Source organism: Macaca nemestrina, chromosome 5 (genome assembly GCF_043159975.1).
Source record: "Macaca nemestrina isolate mMacNem1 chromosome 5, mMacNem.hap1, whole genome shotgun sequence".
Taxonomy (NCBI): domain Eukaryota; kingdom Metazoa; phylum Chordata; class Mammalia; order Primates; family Cercopithecidae; genus Macaca; species Macaca nemestrina.
Window position 1 is genome coordinate 162,183,189 of NC_092129.1, and position 22,174 is coordinate 162,205,362.

General features: G+C 43.7%; 1 protein-coding gene across 37 annotated transcripts in view; it reads right to left on the reverse strand.

The window, feature by feature from the left end:
• LOC112426759 (uncharacterized) overlaps window positions 1-22,174 on the reverse strand; it is a 551,288-nt gene that overhangs the window by 312,257 nt on the left and 216,857 nt on the right. For 2 of the 37 annotated variants that reach the window (XM_071097556.1, XM_071097567.1), the window contains one exon: window positions 21,730-21,872. The exons of the other annotated variants lie outside the window; for them this stretch is intronic. In XM_071097556.1, coding sequence (XP_070953657.1) covers window positions 21,863-21,872 — 10 coding nt within the window. In that variant the 3' untranslated portion in view covers window positions 21,730-21,862. The remainder of the gene's footprint in view (window positions 1-21,729; window positions 21,873-22,174) is intronic. 37 annotated transcript variants of the gene reach the window in all.

The window sequence follows — 22,174 nt, forward strand, 5'->3', positions numbered from 1 at the left end:
TCTTTACCTCATTTATATTCTCAGAGATACACAAGTATTTGGCCAAAAGAGAGTAACAGACTTTACAAATTAATCAATTAATTTGAATTGTTCCTTCTAAAAGACATTTTGCTTTTATATTGCCATACAAAAGACTATCATTTCTTAAACTATTACTTTGTACCTACTTAATTCCTACTAATGTGGCTACGTGGGAAGCTGGATTTCTCCAAATATATTTGTTTTCATTAAACAAATGTCCAACAACTTTCAGAATTAACAAATGGACTAGCGGACCCAAATGAATGCCAGCTAAATAAGCAATTAACCTGGGAACACAAACAACCCCCAATCTACTAAATTCGGAACATTCTCAGATTATAGCCAAATGCCAAACTCATTCATCTTAGCAAGTCAGTGTGCCAAGACTTTCTGGATCAAGACAAGCACAATCTCAGGAGCTTTCTTTACCTTCTCTCACTTTAAGAGGTATCAACAAATTAGATATGTATCAATTCATAAAAAAACTTCGTTAGAATGTGACCAGTATTGGCCCTTTCCCGCTCTAATATTTAATGAAAACCTCTAAAGTTGAGTCATAGAAAACTCTGCATTTTTAAAACAATTCTGAGGCCAGGTACGGTGAGTCACGCCTGTAATCCCAGAACTTTGGGAGGCAAGGCAGGTGGATCACGAGGTCCGGAAATCAAGGCCATCCTGGCTAATACGGTGAAACCCCATCTCTACTAAAAAATACAAAAAAACTTGCTGGGCGTGGTGGTGGGGGCCTGTAGTGCCAGCTACTCGGGAGGCTGAGGCAGAAGAATGGGGTGAACCCAGGAGGCGGAGCTTGCAGTGAGCCAAGATCCTGCCATTGCACTCCAGCCTGAGCAACAGAGCGAAGACTCTGTCTCAAAAAAGAAAAAAACAAACAAAAAAAAAAACAATTCTTACTACTGAATGTATTTCAGTAAGTCTGCTTGTCTAAAGACTCAAATCCCCACCATAGCTTGGTCTCTTAGGTATCAAAGCCCCTTGATAAAATACGTAGCTATTAAACCTTTAGCATAAATCTATTGGCCAAGGCTCAAAGGACAAAATCAATTGAACAGATAAACTGTGGTAGGAGAGGCAAGCAGAGGAAAAGTTCTATTTAGGGAGAAAAGTTTGTAATCAGTGTGAACTGGGCCACCAAATGCAGTGGGAAGATGGAGGAAACAAGAGATAAAAGTCCAGGGAAAATCTGCCAGACCAGACAGAACTTGAGTCCATTTTGAAGTAGAAAATGTTGGGATTGCCAGGCATGGTGGCTCATGCCTGTAATCCCAGCACTTTGGGAAGCCAAGGCAGGCGGATCACCGGAGGTCAAGAGTTCGAGACCAGCCTGAACAACATGGAGAAACCCCATCTCTACTAAAAATACAAAATCAGCCAGGCGTGGTGGCACATCCCTGTAATCTCAGCTACTAGGGAGGCCGAGGCAGGAGAATCACTTGAACCCAGGAGGCAGGGGTTACGGTGAGCCGAGATTGCGCCATTGCACTCCAGCCTGGGCAACAAGAGGGAAACTCCGTCTCAAAAGACAAAAAAACAAAACAGAAGAAAGAAAAAAACAAGAAAAGGTTGGGATCTGGTTTCCAGTATCTCAAGGTTTGTTTTTTCATAATCTGCACTGCCAGTCAAGTAAAACCAACACACACTGGCTGAAGAAGCAAAGTCTTGCTTCCTGGTCTTATCTGGAATTCTATCTTCTCTCCCTCCATGCCCTGGGTACCTGTCAGCCCCCAATGCCCCCTTCCCCTGCCTATAATCACTGGGATCTTCTTCTTTCTAATTGCTCTGGATATGTTTTGGGTTTTTTTCCTATTCTTTTCTCCCATTCTTTCATAAAATTTCAGAAAGAAGAAATAAAAATTCTTTGCCCAGGCGAGCCACAAGCTTTTAAAAATCCCCATCTGCCGAAAATATTTACATTTAGGGAAAGTGTTGCTCTGTTTACTTCAGAGACCGCACAGATATTTGAACAAGGGGAAAAACAATCCTGGTCTATTGATTCTGAGTCTAGGCTTTATCCACCAGGACCAGTTGTTTCTCACAAGTTATTATTCTGAAAAAGTCAGTTCTATTTAGGTTTTTAAACCAACATTTAAAAACCTACCAAGACAAAAAAATACTTGCCTTTTGAGTGTGATGACATTCAGTCAGAACTGGAAGAATAGGTTGAGCGTAAGTTCAGACCTGGCCTCCATCTTGCTACGTGTCCAAAGAGCATTTAACATTTTAATATAAAATGGCAGCAGGGTGCAGTGGCTCACGCCTATAATCCCAGCACTTTGGAAGGCCAAGGTGGGCAGATCACCTGAGGTCAGGAGTTCAAGACCAGCCTGGCTAACATAGTGAAACCCTGTTTTACTAAAAATACAAAAATTAGCCAGACATGGTAGTGGGCACCTGTAATCCCGGCTGCTGGGGAGGCTGAGGCACAAGAATCACTGGAACCCGGGAGGCAGAGGTTGCAGTGAGCCGAGATCATGCTACTGAGCTCCAGCCTAGGTAAGTGAGTGAGACTCTGTCTCGAAAATAAAATAAAATAGGTCAGGCGCGGTGGCTCAGGCCTGTGATCCCAACACTTTGGGAGGCCGAGGGAGGCAGATCATGAGATCAAGAGTTCGAGACCAGCCTGGCCAACATGGTGAAACCCTGTCTCTACTAAAAATACAAAAATTAGCCAGGCATGGTGGCGCATGCCTGTAGTCCCAGCTACTTGGGAGGCTGAGGCAGAAGAATCACTTGAACCCGGGAGGTGGAGGCTGCAGTGAGCCCAGATCATACCACTGCACTCCAGCTTAGGCAGTAGAGCAAGACTCCATCTCAAAAAAACAAAATAGAATTAAATAAATAAATAAATAAATAAAATGGTAAAAGGCAAGACAATACATTAGCAGAATCCTGCCCCATTTTAACTGAGAAGCCTAAGTAATGTTTTGAAGTTTATGCTTCTGTGTTCAAAGGCCAAGCAGACTCTCCCAAACAAGAGGCCCCCATTCTCACACGAAGCGATTTACCTTCAGCATTGAGAGTCCCTTCTGGGACAGAGAATGTGAAGAGCGGGAGCTTTAGAAAGGCTGGTGGCAGTGATACCCAACATCCTTCACATAACTCAGCAGGCTGTTACTGTTCCTGCATCTAAAGGAACCAGGAACTGGGTAAAAAAAATGTTCAAAGGAGTTGGGATGAGGCATACGGCCGAAGACAACCAGGGAAGGAGATCTGAAAGAGTTGGAGGTGACCCTGAGAATCTTGGGTGGAAGCAGCAGAACATGGGAGGTGTTCCCAAAACATTTGAATGAGGGAGAGGGCCATAGACTAGCATCTAGTTCCAGAGGGTGGAATCCATTATGATCACTAAGTAGGCTATAGAAAAAGGTGGCTGTAAAAATCTATTCTCCTGCGGGGCGCAATGGCTCACGCCTGTAATCCCAGCACTTTTGGAGGCCGAGGAGGGCGGATCATGAGGTCAGGAGATCGAAGCAATCCTGGCTAGCACAGTGAAACCCTGTCTCTACAAAAAATACAAAAAAATTAGCCAGGAGTGGTGGCGGGGACCTATAGTCCAAGCTGCTGGGGAGGCTGAGGCGGGAGAATGGCGTGAACCCGGGAGGCGGAGCTTGCAGTGAGCTGAGATGGCACCACTGCACTCCAGCCTGGGAGACAGAGCAAAGCTCCGTCCCAAAAATAAAAAAAAAATTCTCCTTTCCCCCTCCTTTGTTTTCGTCTAGAAATGGCAGTCCCAGTCTACTGTGCACACAGTTCTGCATTAGCTTATTCAATATCGAGACACCTAGGAGAAATCAAAGCTAATTTGTTCATAAAACCTAAAGAGAAGATGGACACTATGGCTCATGCCTATAATCCCAGCACTTTGGAAAGCGGCTGAAGCAGGAGGATCACTTGAGGCCAGGGGTTCAAGACCAGCCTGGGGTACATAATGAGACCTCATCTCTACTGAAAATAAAAATAAATTAGCTGGGCTTAGTGGCATGCAACCGTGGTCCCAGCTACTGAGGAAGCTGGGGCGGGAGGACCCCCTGGACCCAGGAATTTGGGGCTACAGTGAGCTATGATTGTGCCACAGCACTCCAGCCTGGGCAACAGAGAGACTGTCTTAAGAAACATAAAAATAAACCTTGAGAGAGTTGAAGAGTAAATTGTGACATTACCATGCTCCCTCGTAGGTAAGTTATGAACTCTGCTCTGGTCTGAAGAAACTTCTGGAACATCAACTCTACTGGGTAATACGGTTCTACCTTTTTTTTTTTTTTTTTTGAGACAGAGTCTCACTCTGTCATCAGGCTGGAGTGCAGTGGTGCGATTTCAGCTCACTGCAACCTCCACTTCCCTGGCGATTCTACTGCCTCAGCCTCTCGAATGGCTGGGATTACAGGCACGCACCACTACGCCCAGCTAATTTTTGTATTTTGGGTAGACGACAGGGTTTCACCATGTTGGCCAGGATGGTCTCAATCTCCTGACCTTGTGATCCACCCACCTCCGCCTCCCAAAGTACTGGGATTACAGGCGTGAGCCACCGCACCCAGCCCAGTTCTCCCTTTTATCAGGCAAAGGACTTCTCTCTGGTCAGGCGCTGTGGCTCACGCCTGTAATCCCAGCACTTTGGGAGGCTGAGGTGGGCGGATCACGAGGTCAGGAGATGGAGACCATCCTGGCTAACACGGTGAAACTCTGTCTCTACTAAAAATACAAAAAAATTAGCTGAGCATGGTGGCGGGTGCCTGTAGTCCCAGCTACTCCGGAGGCTGAGGCAGGAGAATGGCATGAACCCAGAAGGCAGAGCTTGCACTGAGCGGATATCACACCACTGCACTCCAGCCTGCGTAACAGAGAGAGACTCCGTCTCAAAAAAAAAAGAACTTCTCTCTCTAGAGACTGGCAGAATAAATATAGTTTCTTTCTTGACAGGGTCTCACTCTTTTGCTGAGGTTGGAGGGCAGTGGTACAATCTTGGCCACTACAACCTCCGCCTCCCAGGTTCAAGTGATTCTTCTACCTCTCAGCCTGTCATGTAGCTGGGGTTACAGGCTTGTACCACCACGCCCAGCTAATTTTTGTATTTTTAGTAGTGACGGGGTTTCACCATGTTGGCCAGGCTGGTCTCAAACTCCTGACCTCAAGTTATCTGCCTGCCTCAGCCTCTCAAAGTGCTAAGATTACAGCCATAAGCCATTGTGCCCAGCAATAAATGTAGTTCTTTCCCCAGTAGGTTTAGGAACAGCTACATTTTTCAAAATTGAATAAAGACAACCACAAGACACAGCATTAATTTTTGCTCTTCTGATGTCATTTCTTTAATGGTTTTTTTTTTTTTTTTTTTTTTTTTTTTTTTGAAACAGTCTCGCTCTGTCACCCAGGCTGGAGTGCAATGGCACGATCTCAGCTGACTGCAACCTCCACCTCCTGGGTTCAAGCGATTCTCCTTCCTCAGCTTCCCAAGTAGGTGGGATTACAGGCACCTGCCACTACGCCTGGCTAACTTTTCTATTTTTAGTAGAGATGGGGTTTCAAATGCTGGCCAGGCTGGTCTTGAATGCCTGACCTCAGGTGATCCTCCCGCCTTGGCCTCCCAAAGTGCTGGGATTACAGGTGTGAGCCATGACGCCCAGCCTGATGTCATTTCCTACTGGGAAAAGGAGTAAGAATTAAATAGGACAACTGCCCGAAACACCAGGAATTAACCAGCCACAGCAGGGGATGGGGCCCACTCTCAGTTCCTAGCTTCATCTAACCTTTGCAGTTAACTCACAGCAGGACTTCTGTAGTGGGCTCTTCAGCTATATAGAGGCTTCCTGCCCCTCATTATCATCGCTCTACACAACACAAGGAAAAATAAATTGCACAGTAAAGCAAAATGTTTTGATATCCCAACACACTGAGAGACACACCTGAGGTCCTCTAGCAACTTAAATTTAAAAATGAACTGAAGACAGGACTTTCCCTTCTCTGTTGGAAAATACTGCCAGGAGCACAGTACTCTTGTGAATGGCACTTCTATGTTCTAAAGGAAAAAATGCTTTTCTGTCTCTGAGCTCTGTCTCCAACCTGTGGTCTTGTAGATCTCTCCTGAGAGCTTCCATCTCCCCTGCAAGATCCATTCTTGTGCTGGCCTTAAACCAGCCATGACTCACACACATGCAGACGAGTAAACATCACTAGTTTAAAAAAGAGAAATAGTTATTTATACACCCTTCTTCACAGAGCATTAGTCACAATAGCCAAAAGGTGGAAGCTGCCTAAATGTCAATCGTTGGACGAATGGAAAAACAAAATGTGACATATACATACAATGGAATATTATTCCGCCTTTAAAAAGAAAAGAAGTCTGATGCAGGCTACAACATGGGTGAACCTGGAAGACATCATGCTAAGTGAAATAAGCCAGTTACACAAAAACAAATATGGTGTGATTCCATCACAGGAAGTATACGGAGTACTGAAACTCAGAGACAGAAAGGAGCATGGTGGTTGCCAGGAGCTGAGGGGAGCGGGAAATGGTGAGTTGTTGGTTAGTGGGTATAGAATTTCAGTTTTGCAAGATGAAAGGTTCTGGAGATTGGTTGCATGACGATGTGAATATACTTAACACTGCTGAATAGTGTACTTAGAAATAGTAAAGATAGTAAGTTTCACATTGTTTTTTAATAACAATTAAAAATAAAAAAGAGAAATACTTGCAAGCAAAAAAACTGGAATTGCTCTTTACATTACAATTGCATTTTTACTGTACTTCTTTTAAGATATCAATCTAATAAGAATCTACTGCATAGAACGGTGTTAATTTATTTGCTTCTCTCAAATAAGAGCTACTAGTATCATCCATCGGTTTACAGACAAGGAAATTGAGGCATGGAGTAAGTAAGTTTTGCAAAATCACACAATTACAAACTGAGGGAATTTGTCCCATATTTTGCCCTCCTTTATCTCATACATGCCTCTTCTCTTTCTAAAGAGTCTTAGAAGAGTCAGCTTTACTCCTTAACTTCCTGCAAACAGGCTTTCCTCCATACCACTCCCACTAATCAGTTCTCCTAAAGGTCACCAATTACCTCCGCATCACTGCTACTCACTTTTGTAAGCTTATCTTCACTTGGCTTCTCTGTGGCATGTGATACAGCTGACCCACCCTTTCCTTTTGGAAATTATCTCTTCCCTCTGTTTTCTGGACACAATTCTTCCCAGTAATCCTTCTATTTGTCTGACCACTCCTTCCTTATCATGTTCTTAAGCAACACATTTTCTTCCCCAATTTCCACCCAAACGATGGCTATTTGATGACTAAATGAGCAATTAAGTAATATTTACTGTAAACTTATTTCACGCATTGCCAGGGTTCTTTTGAAGTTTGCAGGTTCTAGAGCCTTCTGGATATAGGCTCTCTAGAGCTGTCACTTGAAAGTGAGGGTTCTATTTTATTTACTTTACACCTCTCAATGCCTACCACAGTGTAAACCTCACTCTTGTTGCCTAGGCTGGAGTGCAATGGCCCCATCTTGGCTCACTGCAACCTCCGCCTCCCGGGTTCGAGTGATTCTCCTGCCTCAGCCTCCCAAGTAGCTGGGCTTACAGGCGTACACCGACATGCTTGGCTAATTTTTGTATTTTTAGTAGAGACAGAGTTTTGCCCTGTTGGTCAAGTTGGTCTCAAAATCCTGACCTCAAGGGATCCACCCACCTCCGCCTCCCAAAGTGCTGAGATTACAGGTGTGAGCCACTGCAACCGGCCTCAATTTAATCTTAATATAACTAAATCCTCGCATTCAAACCTGCTTTTCCAGGTATATTCTTCCAGTTTTTACTGCCTAAAGCTCCCAAATTATTCAAATGGCAAGTTCACTCCAAGGCCAGTTAAGGGTCTAACATGGGCTCTGGATAATAGCTAAAACAGTAGAAAAATTGTTCCATTTCACACTTACTGTGTAATTCTCAGATCCCTGTCAGGTCTCCCTGGCTTCGAACGGCCCTGAACTGTCTTATAGGAATGGCCACAGCCTCCTGCCCCTCCCGAGCAGTTGTGTCCCAACTGGCCTTTCTGCCTTCAGAGTGCCTCATCCCAATATGAAGCATTAAATGAGATTCAAACATTCCAACAATGTTCCTGCATCTTCTGATTCAATTAGTTGAGCTAAATATGTAAAATCCTAGTAAAAGAAAATTAGAGGAAGCTCAAAAGGTGTCTGCATGTTGGAGTCAGCTAAATTTTGATGAGTAAATTAAGTTGGCTATAGATTACATTCACAAAATCTCACTCACTAGAAAGTTACACAACACCATTGTTTCATCCTTTGTTATCTTCCCTTGAAGACTTTGCTTTACCCACAGGCCTCTGTAAATGTTCTCCATCGCATCCTTTTTTTTGAATAATACGTTCTGAAGTCTACTTCTGATCCCTGACCTCATAGATGTTCTCCTATTAGTTCTATGCTCAGCATAATGGAATGTTAATAAGCTGTTATGACTTACTCTACAAAAATCAATGGTCTCAATCCTGCCGGGTAAATAAGCTACTTTGGTGAGCATGGCTATCCACACAGCATTAGGTACCATTTGGTAAGTCATAGCCTTCAAAGAACAAAAATTTATCCTAAGGAATTCAGAACTTTCATAAACTGACTTTTTGTTTGATTTAGGTATTAAGACTAATTTTCCACCTCCTTCTACATACCTGAAAAATAGCAAGGTGGCAGATCCTGACTAGCCTATAATATGGACAACATCCAAAATATTGCACAACACTGAGAAGATAAAATTTCAACAGAGAATGATGAGCACTGAGCTATAAATTTTGGGACACAGTTGGCTGGTACAAGAAAGGTTTTTGTTTTGTTTAAGTCTAGGAATAAAAGAACTATATAACAATAATCCCCTGGTAGATCAGACTAGGACACTGAAAAGGCACATGGTAGAATTCAACATCAATTTTTCACAAAAATTATCTTTCAACAAATGAAAGGTCATTCTTTGATAATAGAAGTGTGATGGTACATGAGACTGACCCAAGAAAGTATCAATTTTAAGATGCAGCAGATGTTTAAAAAGATCATCTTGCTTTGAAAGAATGAGAAAAGAAAAGCTTTTCTAAACTTCTGAGAGTTACAAAAAACATATTTTCTTTTTTCTTGGGGTTATCTTGGATTGTATGTGTATTCACAGTTAAGGTTGTTTCAGTGTTTCGTTTTGTTTAATACAACACATCTAACACATCTGTAAAATTATTACCAAGCCAGAAGGCTCTACCATTTGTTTTTTTGTTTGTTTGTTTGTTTGTTTGTTTGTTTTTGAGATGGAGTTTCGCTCTTATTGCCCAGGCTGGAGTGCAGTGGTATGATCTCACCGCAACCTCGACCTCCTGGGTTCAAGCGATTCTCCTGCCTCAGCCTCCCAAGTAGCTGGGATTACAGGCATGTGCCACCACGCCTGGCTAATTTTGTATTCTCAGTAGAGACGGGGTTTCTCCATGTTGGTCAGGCTGGTCTTGAACTCCTGACCTCAGGTGATCCACCCACCTCGGCCTCCCAAAATGCTGGGATTACCACTGTGAGCCACTGCACTGGGCCTTTTTTTTTTTTTTTTTCTTTTTCTTTTTGAGACAAGAGTCTCACTCTGTCGCCTGGGCTGGAGTGCAGTAGTACCATCTCAGCTCACTCCAGCCTCCACCTCCTGGGATCAAGCAATTCTCCTGCCTCAGCCTCCTGAGTAGCTGGGATTACAGCCACCCGCCACTACACCTGGCTAATTATTTATTTATTTATTTATTTATTTATTAGAGATGGGGTTTTACCATGTGGGCCAGGCTGGTCATGCACTCCTGACCTCAAGTGATCTGCCTGCCTCAGCCTCCCAAAGTGCTGGGATTACAGGCACCTGCCACCACGCCCGGCCTAATTTTTTGTATTTTTAGTAGAGATGGGGTTTCACCATGTTGGCCAGGCTGGTCTCAAACTCCTGACCTTGTGATTCACCCACCTCAGCCTCCCAAAGTGCTGAGATTACAGGCATGAGCCACTGTGCCTGCAAAGTCTCTACTTTCAAAGAGATGATTGCCTCTGCAAGTATCTCAAAGGGATTGGGGAAAGGAGTGTTTTATTTTATTTTATTTTTTTTTTTTTGAGACGAAGTCTAGCTCTTGTCGCCGGAGTGCAATGGCACAATCTCAGCTCACTGCAACCTCTGCATCCCAGGTTCAAACGATTCTCCTGCCTCAGCCTTCCAAGTAGCTGGGATTACAGATGCCTGCCACCATGCCCGGCTAATTTTTGTATTTTTAGTAGAGATGGGGTTTCACCATGTTGGCCAGGCTGGTCTCGAACGCCTTACCTCAGGCGATCCACCCGCCTCAGCCTCCCAAAGTGCTGGAATTGCAGGCATGAGCTACCGCGCCCAGCCAGGAGTGTTTTATCACGGTCTTACTTCAGAATTATCCCCTGCATAGGGATAATAAAAGCATAGACTGACTTTAATAGTCAATTTTATTACTGTTCTTTTTTTTATTTCAGACTGAGTCTCGCTCTGTCACCCAGGCTGGAGCGTGATCTCAGGCTCACTGCAACCTCTGCCTGCGGTGTTCAAGCAATTCTCCTGCCTCAGCCTCCTCAGTAGCTGGGACTACAGGCACGCACCATCATGCCCGGCTAATTTTTGTATTTTTAATAGAGACAGGGTTGGTCAGGTTGGTCTCGAACTCCTGACTTCGTGATCCACCCACCTTGGCTGCCAAAAGTGCTGGGATTACAGGCATGAACCATCATGCGGGGTCTATTGTTCCTAAATTTCCTCCAGACAAAGAACTCTCTTATTGCCTGTGAAGAGAGCTAAGCACTCCCACTGTCCCCAATGCCCTTCGAAGAAGAACAGATTACATGGAACATAATTGTCACCACCACCTCCAGGAAGTCTTCCTGACTGCAATCCTTCCCCACATCCAGGTCCCCACAACTCCTCACTTGTTAAACAATTGTCATTTGCTGTTTATTTTTTTTCTCCCTGCTCAATTTTGGGGTTCTTCAGGTCACATACCCTTAATGTACTTTTCCAATATTTCCAAATGCCTTGCAGAGTGCCTAAAGCACAACAGTCCCTCAACACGGTCATTAATTTAAGAAAAATCCATTGGGCATCTGTTCGTGACCAGGCCTTTATCTAGGCATTGGGGTTACAGCAGTGAACAAAACATATGGCAGCATGAACATGAGCTTCCATTCAAGTGGTGTCTACAAAAATGAATGAACATTAGAGCGCCAACAACATCTTCTTGATGGGCTGGAAACTTTACTCAGTGAAACAAAAAGAAAACACGCACATGGCCAGCCTTTACATAATTCTTTCAAATTGTGAAAGTTAAGTCTAAGCCTGATTTGCAAGTGAAATTTAGAGTCCTAGAATTATCACTTGACACATGGATTTCCCTTTATCAATGATAAATGTCAAAGGACGAGCCAGAACCCTTACATTTCCATCATACTACTATTAAGCCCACAAACTATAACTTACCCTTGGATGCAGCCTAAATTATCTTCAAACACTGAAAACCATGTTTCATAGAAACACCTCTTTCACAGAAGAGGTATTTAATGAGAACCAGTCTTTCAGCACCACTCATTACTATTTCCGTAGAGTATTTATAATTTTCTAAATCCTTTCATTTCACTTTTTTATTTTATTTATTTATTTATTTTTTTGGAGACAGGGTCTCGCTCTATTGCCCAGGCTGGAGAACAGTGGTGTGTTCTCGGCTCACTGCAACCTCTGCTTCCTGGGTTCAAGCAATTCTCATGCCTCAGCCTCCTGAGTACCTGGGATTACAGGCACCCACCACCACACCCAGCTAATTTTTGTATTTTTAATAGAGACGAGGTTTCATTGTGTTGCCCAGGCTGGTCTCGAACTCCTGGCTTCAAGTGATCCACCCCGCCTTGGCCTCCAAAAGTGCTGGGATTACAGGCATGAGCCATTGCTCCCGGCCCTTATTTTATTTTATTTTATTTTATTTTATTTTATTTTATTTTAGAGACAGAGTCTCGCTCTGTCGGCCAGGCTGGAGTGCAGTGGCGCGATCTCGGCTCACTGCAAGCTCCGCCTCCTGGGTTCACGCCATTCTCCCGCCTCAGCCTCCCTAGTAGTTGGGACTACAGGCGCCCGCCACCATGCCCAGCTAATTTTGTTTTTGTGTTTTTAGTAGAGACAGGGTTTTACCGTGTTAGCCCGGATGGTCTCGATCTCCTGACCTCGTGATCCACCAGCCTTGGCCTCCCAAAGTGCTGGGATTACAGGCGTGAGCCACCGCACCCAGCCTCTCATTTTATTTTTATTGTCTCATTTGAGCCCTCATATAACAGGTGGCATAGTTAGGTGAGGGTTTCTTATTATGTTTTCTTTATAGATGCCTAAGTGCAGGCTCGAGGACTTTATGTTATTTGCCTAATTGCATGCAGCTGGTAAGTTGCAAAGTCAAACTTAAAACTAGAACTATGAACTACAAAGTCAGCAGTCATGCTCTAACTGCATTATACCATCTACAAGAAAAGATATAGGCTGAAAATAGAATTGGAAATATACAGAACTCCCAAATCCAACATGATTTACTAGAGACATTCTCGCTCGCTCTCTCACTCTCTCTTTCTCTCTGTCTCTCTCTCTCTCATACACACACACTACAATTTAGAGATCCACAAGCAAATTCACCAGTACCTAGCAATGAAAACTACTCTTTCTACAATAGTCAGATATTAGACCGTCCAGACAATTTACCTAGGAGTAATCAACATAATTACTGTATTCACATTTATGGATTACTAAAGATGATCATTTCATCTTACTAACTGTGCGGTCAAAGATGGTAAACTCCATTCTGTAAACTCCCAGAGGACCAGGACTGCGTCACATCCCCAAGCACCCCCAGCCCTCAGTACGCCTTCCAACTTGTAGCAGGGCACTCAGCAAATACTCAGTGAATGACCACACTGCTATGTTAGCAACTGTGAAAATTGGTTTAAGAGTTTTCATTAAGATTTTCTGCATTTTCTCCATAGTCTCCCACTAATTTGACTTTGAGCCATTTAAAGGCAGAGACACTCTGTGTCTTCCTTTACAAATCATGTACAGAACCCCAGATGGTGTCATGCTCATGTGGAATGTGTGTTGCATCAATATTTGCTCATTGATTTGTTGCTCAAATGACACTACTTGGTTATGTTTATCTGGCAAATCATGTGATTTTAATAATTAGCGTCTGAGGTGGAAACATGCCTTTAACAAAAAAAAATTAGGGGTAAATGTGAAGTACTGAGAGTGATACTGGCCTACAAGATGTATGTTAGATGGAAACACATTACTTCCATAGCAAAATTAATAGAGTAAAAAATACATGTAGATAAAAATCTCCAAAAGTAACACCACTGTTATTGGTTTTTACACACACACACACACACACACACACACACACACATGCAATAAAGGAAGCATGCCAAGTAACAAAAGTAACTTCGACACCACTGGGAGCCTAAAGAATCACACTATGTTGACTTGCAATGTGGAGAAGCATCCACTATTGCTCTAGGAAATCAAAAAGACTCATTCTCTTGTCTACAATCACTATATTTTATGAAGATTCTTCTGAGAAAAGTACATGCACTAAACATATTACTTGGACACCTCGACTGAATGAGGTGTTTTGATAAATCGAACTACTGATTCACTAAAAGTTAACCAGAAACCCATTTATACTGTGAGCCTTCTGAGTGGGGTAAGAGGTGAGGGAATCAGAGAATCTCAGCATTAGCAGGGACAGTATAGATCAGCCAATTAAATCTCCCACCCAATGAAAGGAAGCCTTTCTATAGTTTTCGCTGACATCTTTAGGATATACATTAATTAGTCCATGTTTGCATGTAATGAACATAATTTAATATTTCTTTGATGACAAGGGATTTTCAAATTCTGCAAGGTCATGTTTGGAACCAGAATATTTAATGTCCTACAGATGATGCTGTCATAGGACACTGGGCCAAATGGATACAGATCCCAGGATAACTCCAGGAAAGAACACTTCAAAAATGTTAAATCCTTGATAAGTTTTACAATTACATATCTCTTTCTTATAAGAGATATGCTCAAAGGAGCATATGCTGATTAAAGAGTTGAGATTTCTGAGTTCTGGTTATCCAGAGTTTAATTTTATCTTCATTGAGGAAAACAATTTGACACTACTATGAGTTCAAGCAGTCAGATCACAGCCAAAGGCAATGATGTTGTTAATGCTTAACTGAAAACTCTTCTGAATTATTAATGATAAAGCATAATTTCTGCCTTCAGATAAATACATATTTATTTCAATTGAAGTTTGTCCAATGATAAGAGTATATTGTAATGGCAAACCAGCACACCCTTAAAAGGTCCAATTCATTTCAATTCATTTACATTATTTTTCACAATAGACGCAGTGCTGAAAACACAGATACATAGATGGTCTTTGCTGTAAATCTCGTTACATGCAAAATGCTCTGGGTGAAGACACCAATCTAACAGTCCCACAATAAGCAGTACATAATATCAACTACTACCTTCGTTTATATTACACTAGCAATCTTTTTTTTTTTTTTTTGGAGACAGAGTCTCACTCTGTCGCCCAGGCTGGAGTGCAGTGGCGTGATCTAGGCTCACTGCAACTTCCGCCTCCCGGGTTCACGCCATTCTCCTGCCTCAGCCTCCTGAGTAGCTGGGACTACAGACGCCCACCACCACACCCGGCTAATTTTTTGTGGTTTTAGTAGGGATGGGGTTTCACCGTGTTAGCCAGGATGGTCTCGATCTCCTGATCTCGTGATCCACCCGCCTCGGCCTCCCAAAGTACTGGTATTACAGGTGTAAGCCACCGCGCCCGGCCATTCACTAGCAATCTTAAATCTTTGGGCTGGGTGCAGTGGCTCATGCCTGTAATCCCAGCACTTTGGGAGGACAATGCGGGCGGCTCTCTTGAAGCCAGGAGTTCAAGACCAGCTTGGCCAACATGGCCAAACCCCATCTCTACTAAAAACACAAAAATTAGCCAGGCATGGTGGCACATGCCTGTAATCCCAGCTACTGGAGAGGCTGAGGCATGAGAATCATGTGAACCCGGGAGGTGGAGGTTTCTGTGAGCTGAGATCACACCACTGCACTCCAGCCTGGGCAACAAAGTGAGACTCTGTCTCAAAATAAAAATAAAAGAATATCTTTCTATGTTAACTTTTTCTAAAGCAAAGCACAACTTTACAGGATACCTTCTCCAAGAACAACTTTCAAAACCCCTGAAGATACACAATCAAATAATACACTAATGGTGTGCAGTCCCTACCCTCCCACAGTTCACATTCCCACCAGCAACATAGGCAAAAACCCAACTAAATGTTTATGCAACGTCAGAGGGATGCGTTTCATGAAGAAAAGCAGGATAAAGGAATAGAGAGAGTTTGAAGGCAGGGTGTATTATATTTAATCACTCAGTGAGGCCTCTATTAAAGGTGGCATTTGAACAGAAAGGAAGGAAAACGCTAGACAATCAGATAGCAAGTACAGAAGCCTGAAACTAAAGCATGTTTGCTTGTACATGTTCAAACAATATTTGCAAAAAAAGACAACCTGGCTACAGTAAAGTAAGCAAAGAGGAAAAGAGTAGGAATGATATCCCAGAGGTGGTATAGTAAGAAGGCAAGCTATATACAGTCTTGCAGGCCACGTGTAGAGGCAGCGGTTGTTCACCATCCAGATAACCACTTAGGACCAAGACCCTTATTCCTCCAGCTGCTGGAAATGCTGCCTGCTGATGGCTCACCATTGTGTACCTACCTCTCCAAGATATCCTACTGCATGACAATGGACACTGCAACTCTAATCATCCTATACATACTCCCAGGAATTCCTTTAGTCCTGAGTTTTCAAAATAGCTACTGCCTAGCCTGAACATATACCTTCATATACCGTAACTGGTTTTTGTGTGTGTGTGTGTGTGTGTTTTTGAGACAGAGTCTTGCTCTGTCACCCAGGCTGGAGTGCAATGGTGTGATCTCGGCTCACTGCAACCTCTGCCTTCCAGGTTCATGCGATTCTCCTGCCTCAGCCTCCTGAGTAGCTGGAACTACAGGCGCACCCCACCACGCCCACCTGATTTTTTGTATTTTTAGTAGAAATGGGGTTTCTCCGTGTTGGCCAGGCTGGTCTCGAGTGATCCGCCCACCTCGGCCTCCCAAAGTGTTGGGATTACAAGTGTTAGCACCACCATGCCCGGCCACCTTAACTTTTATGAGGGAGAAGTAAAACATGACCATAGGTGCAGTTTAAGAGTTGAAGAAATGTTTAAGAAATGTGTTAATGGAACAAACTCGCAATCGGTATCCCTACCTCCTAACCCCCTTCCTCCCTTGTTTCCAATCCTAGCTGGTAACGTTTATCTAATCATTTCAGCTAGAAAATTAAGAGCCCTAACCCTCACCTGCTACCACCCCCTACACACACTACACCATAACTGCCACATCACAACCATTACAAAGTCCTGTGAGTTAATCTCCAAATATTCCTCATATCCGTCTCCTCCTGACTATCCCCACTGCCTACACCTGCCTCCATTCAGACCTTCACCTTTTTTTTTTTTTTTTAGACGGAGTTTTCACTCTTGTTGTCCAGGCTGCAGTGCGATGGCACAATCTTGGCTCACCGCAACCTCTGCCTCTTGGGTTCAAGCGATTCTCCTGTCTCAGCTTCCCGAGTAGCTGGGATTACAGGGGCCCGCCACCATGCCCGGCTAATGTATTTTTAGTATAGACAGGGGTTCTCCATGTTGGTCAGGCTGGTCTCAAACTCCCAACCTCAGATGATCCACCTGCCTCGGCCTCCCAAAGTGCTGGGATTACAGGCGCCCGGATTCTTTTTTTTTTTTTTGAAACGGAGTCTCACTCTGTCGCCCAGGCTGGAGTGCAATGGCGCAACCTTGGCTCACTGCAACCTCCGCCTCCTGGGTTCAAGCAATTCTCCTGCCTCAGCCTCCCAAGTAGCTGGGATTACAGGCATGTGCCACCACGCCCAGCTAATTTAGTAGAGATGGGGTTTTGCCATGTTGGTCAGGCTAGTCCCCAACTCCTGACCTCCGGTGACCCACTCGCCTCGGCCTCCCAAAGTGCTGGGATCACAGGTGTGAGCCATGACACCCAGCAGGCCCTCATCTTTCATCCATTTGGCAATAACCACTTAACTGGATTCCCTACTGCACATCTCTTCCCACTCTCCAATTCCTTCCAGACTCCACATAGCTGGAAAAGGAGTCTACTGTTGAATACACGTTGCCAGCTACATACATGACGCTTAGTCTAAGACCTGATCTTGGCTTTGCTCTGCAGCCTTGTCTTCCAGCACTTGACCCCTACCCCCTTATAACCCAGCAATACCAAACTATTGTAGCTATCGCCCTACCGCATGATGGTCAAGTCCCAGATCACCCCTCTGGCTAGGAAACAAGCCCTATTTCCTAGATAAGATTAACTCCATCCTGGCTAACACAGTGAAACCCTGTCTGTACTAAAAATACAAAAAAGTAGCCAGGTGGGTGGCGGGCACCTGTAGTCCCAGCTACTCAGGACACTGAGGCAGGAGAATGGCGTGAACCCGGGAGGTGGAGCTTGCAGTGAGCCAAGATCGCACCACTGCACTCCAGCCTGGGCGACCGAGTGAGACTCCGTCTTAAAAAAAAAAAAAAAAAAGATTAACTCCAGGCCATTCCTTAAGATCCAGCCAGAGCATTTTCTCAAAAGTGGCCCCTGATTTCAGTCCCTGCCAAGAATGGCTTAGTTATACTCCCATAGCCCATATCATACTGCACTAAAAGCACCTATTTATGTCCACCCACCCCCACCAACCCCCTGCAACCACCACCACTGGACTCTAAGTTCCTTGGGACAGAGACCATTTCTTACTCGTCTTTGAGTCCAGGAGGCAGCATAGTAGTTAGTACATGACAGGCAGGGGGAAGAAAAGAGAGACTAAACCTAACTATTTATTACTATCTGATATTTATATAAAGGAGACTGTGGATGAATATTTTAAAAAAGAAAACACTGATGGGAGCAAAAAGAGAAAACAAACTTAAGAATAGCAGCGTGGAGTTTTAAAACAACAACAACAAAAACTTCAACAAATGCCAGAAGTGTTTCCAACTGCACGTATTTAGGATACCCTGGTCTCAATGTACTCTATGACCCCTTCTGAAGAATCATACAAATAACAAGAGGCCCAAAATACATTATTAACTGGTACCTATGGATCTCTCCTCCCATAAAGTGATACGAGCAACACCCCCAAGGTGGACAGAAACAAAAATGCCTCTTGGAGATGTACTTTGGGACTACAGATAGTGGAAGTATACATAGGAAGAAGCATGGAATTCTTTTTGGGATTGATTTCCCTACAGTTTTAAAGTATGTTTTCTTCCTATATCATTATCAGAGTTAGAATACTTAAAATAGAATTGGTGGCAAATGTGGGTGTCAAGGCCGGGTGCAATGACTCATGCCTGTAATTCCAACACTTTGGGAGGCCAAGTCGGGTGGATTATCTGAGGTCAGGAGTTCGAGACCAGCGTGACCAACATGGGAAATCCTGTCTCTACTAAATACAAAAAATTAGCCTAGCCACTTGGGAGGCTGAGGCAGAAGAATCGCTTGAACCCAGGAGGTGGAAGTTGCAGTGAGCCAAGATTGTGCCATTGCACTCCAGCCCGAACAACAAGAGCAAAACTCCATCTCAAAAAAAAAATTTAAAAAAAAAAAAAGTGAGTGTCAAAAGGGAGTTCTACCCATAATGAAATTATTAACCCAAAGGAAGTCTCAGTGCTAATGGTCCCTCATCACCATGATATTTCTATAGATCTGAGTCAGTTACATATTATTTATGTCAAAAGTACTAACAGATTAAAAAGGGAGGGAGGTGGAGAAAAAGAAAAAGACAAGGCTTCGGTAAAGTCCACGTGTGCTGGTCTAGCCATACAGTCATGTGGTTTCTCCTGGGCTCTTCCCGAAGGGCATGTCCTCACAAACCTTCTATGAGCTCAGTCAGGAGGGGGAGACAGGCAGGAGCCACATGAAACAGCAGGGCCAAGGGTATTACCCTGGAGTCAGCAAACACAGCCACGGAGCACAGACACGACAAAGATTCCACAGGGAAAAACCACCAAGGGCAAAAGTGGCCCAACTGCTGGGAGACCTGGTAGTTAGAGGAAAGCCTTTTTTAAACTCAGTGGAAAAGGCCCACATACAGCAGGCACCAGTATAATTACCAAAGCCACCAGGCCTGTCTGCCAAGCTGGGCTGATGTGGCCTCTTGACCAGGTTTTATTCTTGGCGGCTGCTGCACTCTTCTCCCTCTGCTCTTCCTGCTCCTGCTACTAAATAAACTAGCAGATGCTGGCTTCATGTACTACAAACCCTGAGCTATCTATCTTCTCGTTTGTTTTGGCATCTACTTCAAATGGTAAAGCATCTGTGAAACGGACCAAAGCACTCCAAAAATCTACTTCAGGGTCATTCTCAAGAATTTATTTCTACATTTTCAAAGACCATTTTGAATTTCCCTATCAAAGATATAACAAGCGTGATCCACACACGATCACCAAGTCGTTTTTGTTATTTGTCTTCTACTAGGCAAATACATATCATTGTTCAAATACCAGCGCAGGAGAGAAATCACAGTGTTCTTTTAGTTCTATACTGAATTTCATCCACTCCCATTTCTCTTCGTTCTCTGTGCTACCTTACTCACTTGTGGCTTCATCACCAGCTGTGTGTCAGCAACTCCCAAATTACTATCTCCATCTCAGACTTCTCTGATCAAACCCAGACCCGGATATCCAAAGACCTAATGGACATTTCAAAAACGAACTACTTAAAACCGAACTCCTCATCTTCCTCTTGCCAAAGTATTTCAGTACCCACTGCTTTCTCCTAACTCACATTTTGAGTCATCCTTGACTTCTCTCCTTTCTTCGGCCTCCCATCTTGTCGATAAAGCTATCATGCCTGAGCTACGCTCTATTAAACAAGAAAAGATAGACTTCTGTCTGATTTAAGTATGCTTTCTATCTCTCTCTTCCAGATTCCAGCAAGTATTGCTGTACGTGTCAGTCTGCACTCACTGTGTGAGGTTGGCAAATGCCCTGTTCATTCTCTCAGCTCTTCCTCCAGGGCATGTTCCCATACCCCAATTTCAAAAGCACTAGAGTGCATTGAACAGGATTGGTTTCTTTGTATCTTTGGGTAGGGGACAGTCATTCAAGAACCTAAAAGAGAAGTTCACATTTCACAGCAGCAGCATCTCCAAGGAAAATTCTTCCAGAATGAAACACCACCACATTTCATAAAACAACACAAAAGGAATGAAACAAGTCTGTTAAACAGTAACGAGCTACAATGCCAGAACTAACCTGGAGACTTAAAAGACAAAGTTGTAGTAGGAAGAATACCAAAAAAGGTGGGAATGGGAAAAGTCCACTCACTGATCCAGTTACCCTCTGTAATTACAGACACCCAGACACCCTCACATCTTTCATTCAACATTAATATATTTTCAGCCTGTCCTCAAACTGTTGAAGTACAGCTCAGATGGAAGTATTTTAGAAAGATGCATTTCCTTAACTTTGACTTTTCAACGCAACTCCAAGTAGAATTTTCAAAGAATAAAATGTCTAATTAGGAAGAACAGGCTTACAGTTTCAGCTCAGTTCAACTTTGTTGAGAAAATATTTCAGTCAATAGCTCAATGGAATGAGGTCCTTTTCTTTCCTATCTTTGGAGAGCAGCGTCACCATTTCTAGGACTGACCCCACACGAGGAGTGTTGACTGTAAACTTTCAGGGTATCACTCGACAACCCAGAAACTGGTGGCAGCTGGAAGGACAGAGGTCATGTGTGCTGCTTTCTATAATAAAATTCTTTTTACCCCGGGTTAAGTTGATTACTCAAACTCTCAAACTCCTCCTCCTCCCCACTCCAGCCTACTCGCATTTTCCCTAGGCTGATTGACTCTAGGAAAACAAGTATTGCATTATGCTTGACTGTTTGGAATGAGATCAGTTCTCATTTCAAATTCCCTTTCAGAACAACCCCAAGGCCACAGACCCTGTAAAAATCCCAGATGCCCAACAACTCAGGAAGGCCTAAGCTATGACAAGAAAACATTACTTAAGTAATAATCAGCAAATGCATCCTAAACCCGGACTGGCATCCTCTGAGGTCTCTTCCAAGGCATTTGGCAGGAACATGTCTGTAAACCACCCAGTCTCACTCTCGGCTCCTCCTCCGAGGCAGAATGGCCAAGGCGGAGGCTTTAGTGCACTGTTCGGCAGTGATTTTCTCCAACTGGCACCATCTGTGCACGCCCTGCCAGACTTGCTGACAGAGCAGGCTGCACAGACCATTACTAATCTCCCAGGGTCAGCTGGGTCAGGCCTGCAACAGGATGCCTATAGATTTCAAAGGCCAGTGTTCTCTCCGTGCCAGCTAATCGATCTATGTTGGAAAGCAAGCACATTTTTATTCCACCTTCTTTTAAATTTCAAAGAAAAATCTCAATTTTAAAGCTCTTCGTGTGGGAACTGCTTGCATGTAATCAGTGTCCTGATACCAGTTATGTTATATGAGATCTTAGGAGGATGGGGCTTACCCATTGATCCTTTGCCAAGATTCGGTAGTAAGGCCAGGAAGACAACTTCCCTCAGACAACAAAAGGCCTTCTAAATAGCACCACTGGGGATGGACTACATGGATCAAGATTCAGACTCAACTGCAAAGTCCTCTTAGCTGAGTCTGCAAAAGAAGAATAAATGCTATCCTACCAGGATCTTATCATGTGAGCCCAGGCAGTGTCAGCCGGGACTGGTAAATAAAATCTCAGCATCATTCACCATCTACTTCAGAATTCATCTGCAAATGCTGCCACCCACTACCAACTGCCTATCAAGTGTTTACTAAATGTAAATTGTGCGCCAAGAGTTTGATATTCCCTCAAACTTCTGTAGTTTCTTTTGCTGAGGAATGGGGTAACTGAGTCTAGTACTCAGCCATATAGCAGGCTAGATAAATCCAAAAGCCCCTTGAAGGCGGGATCA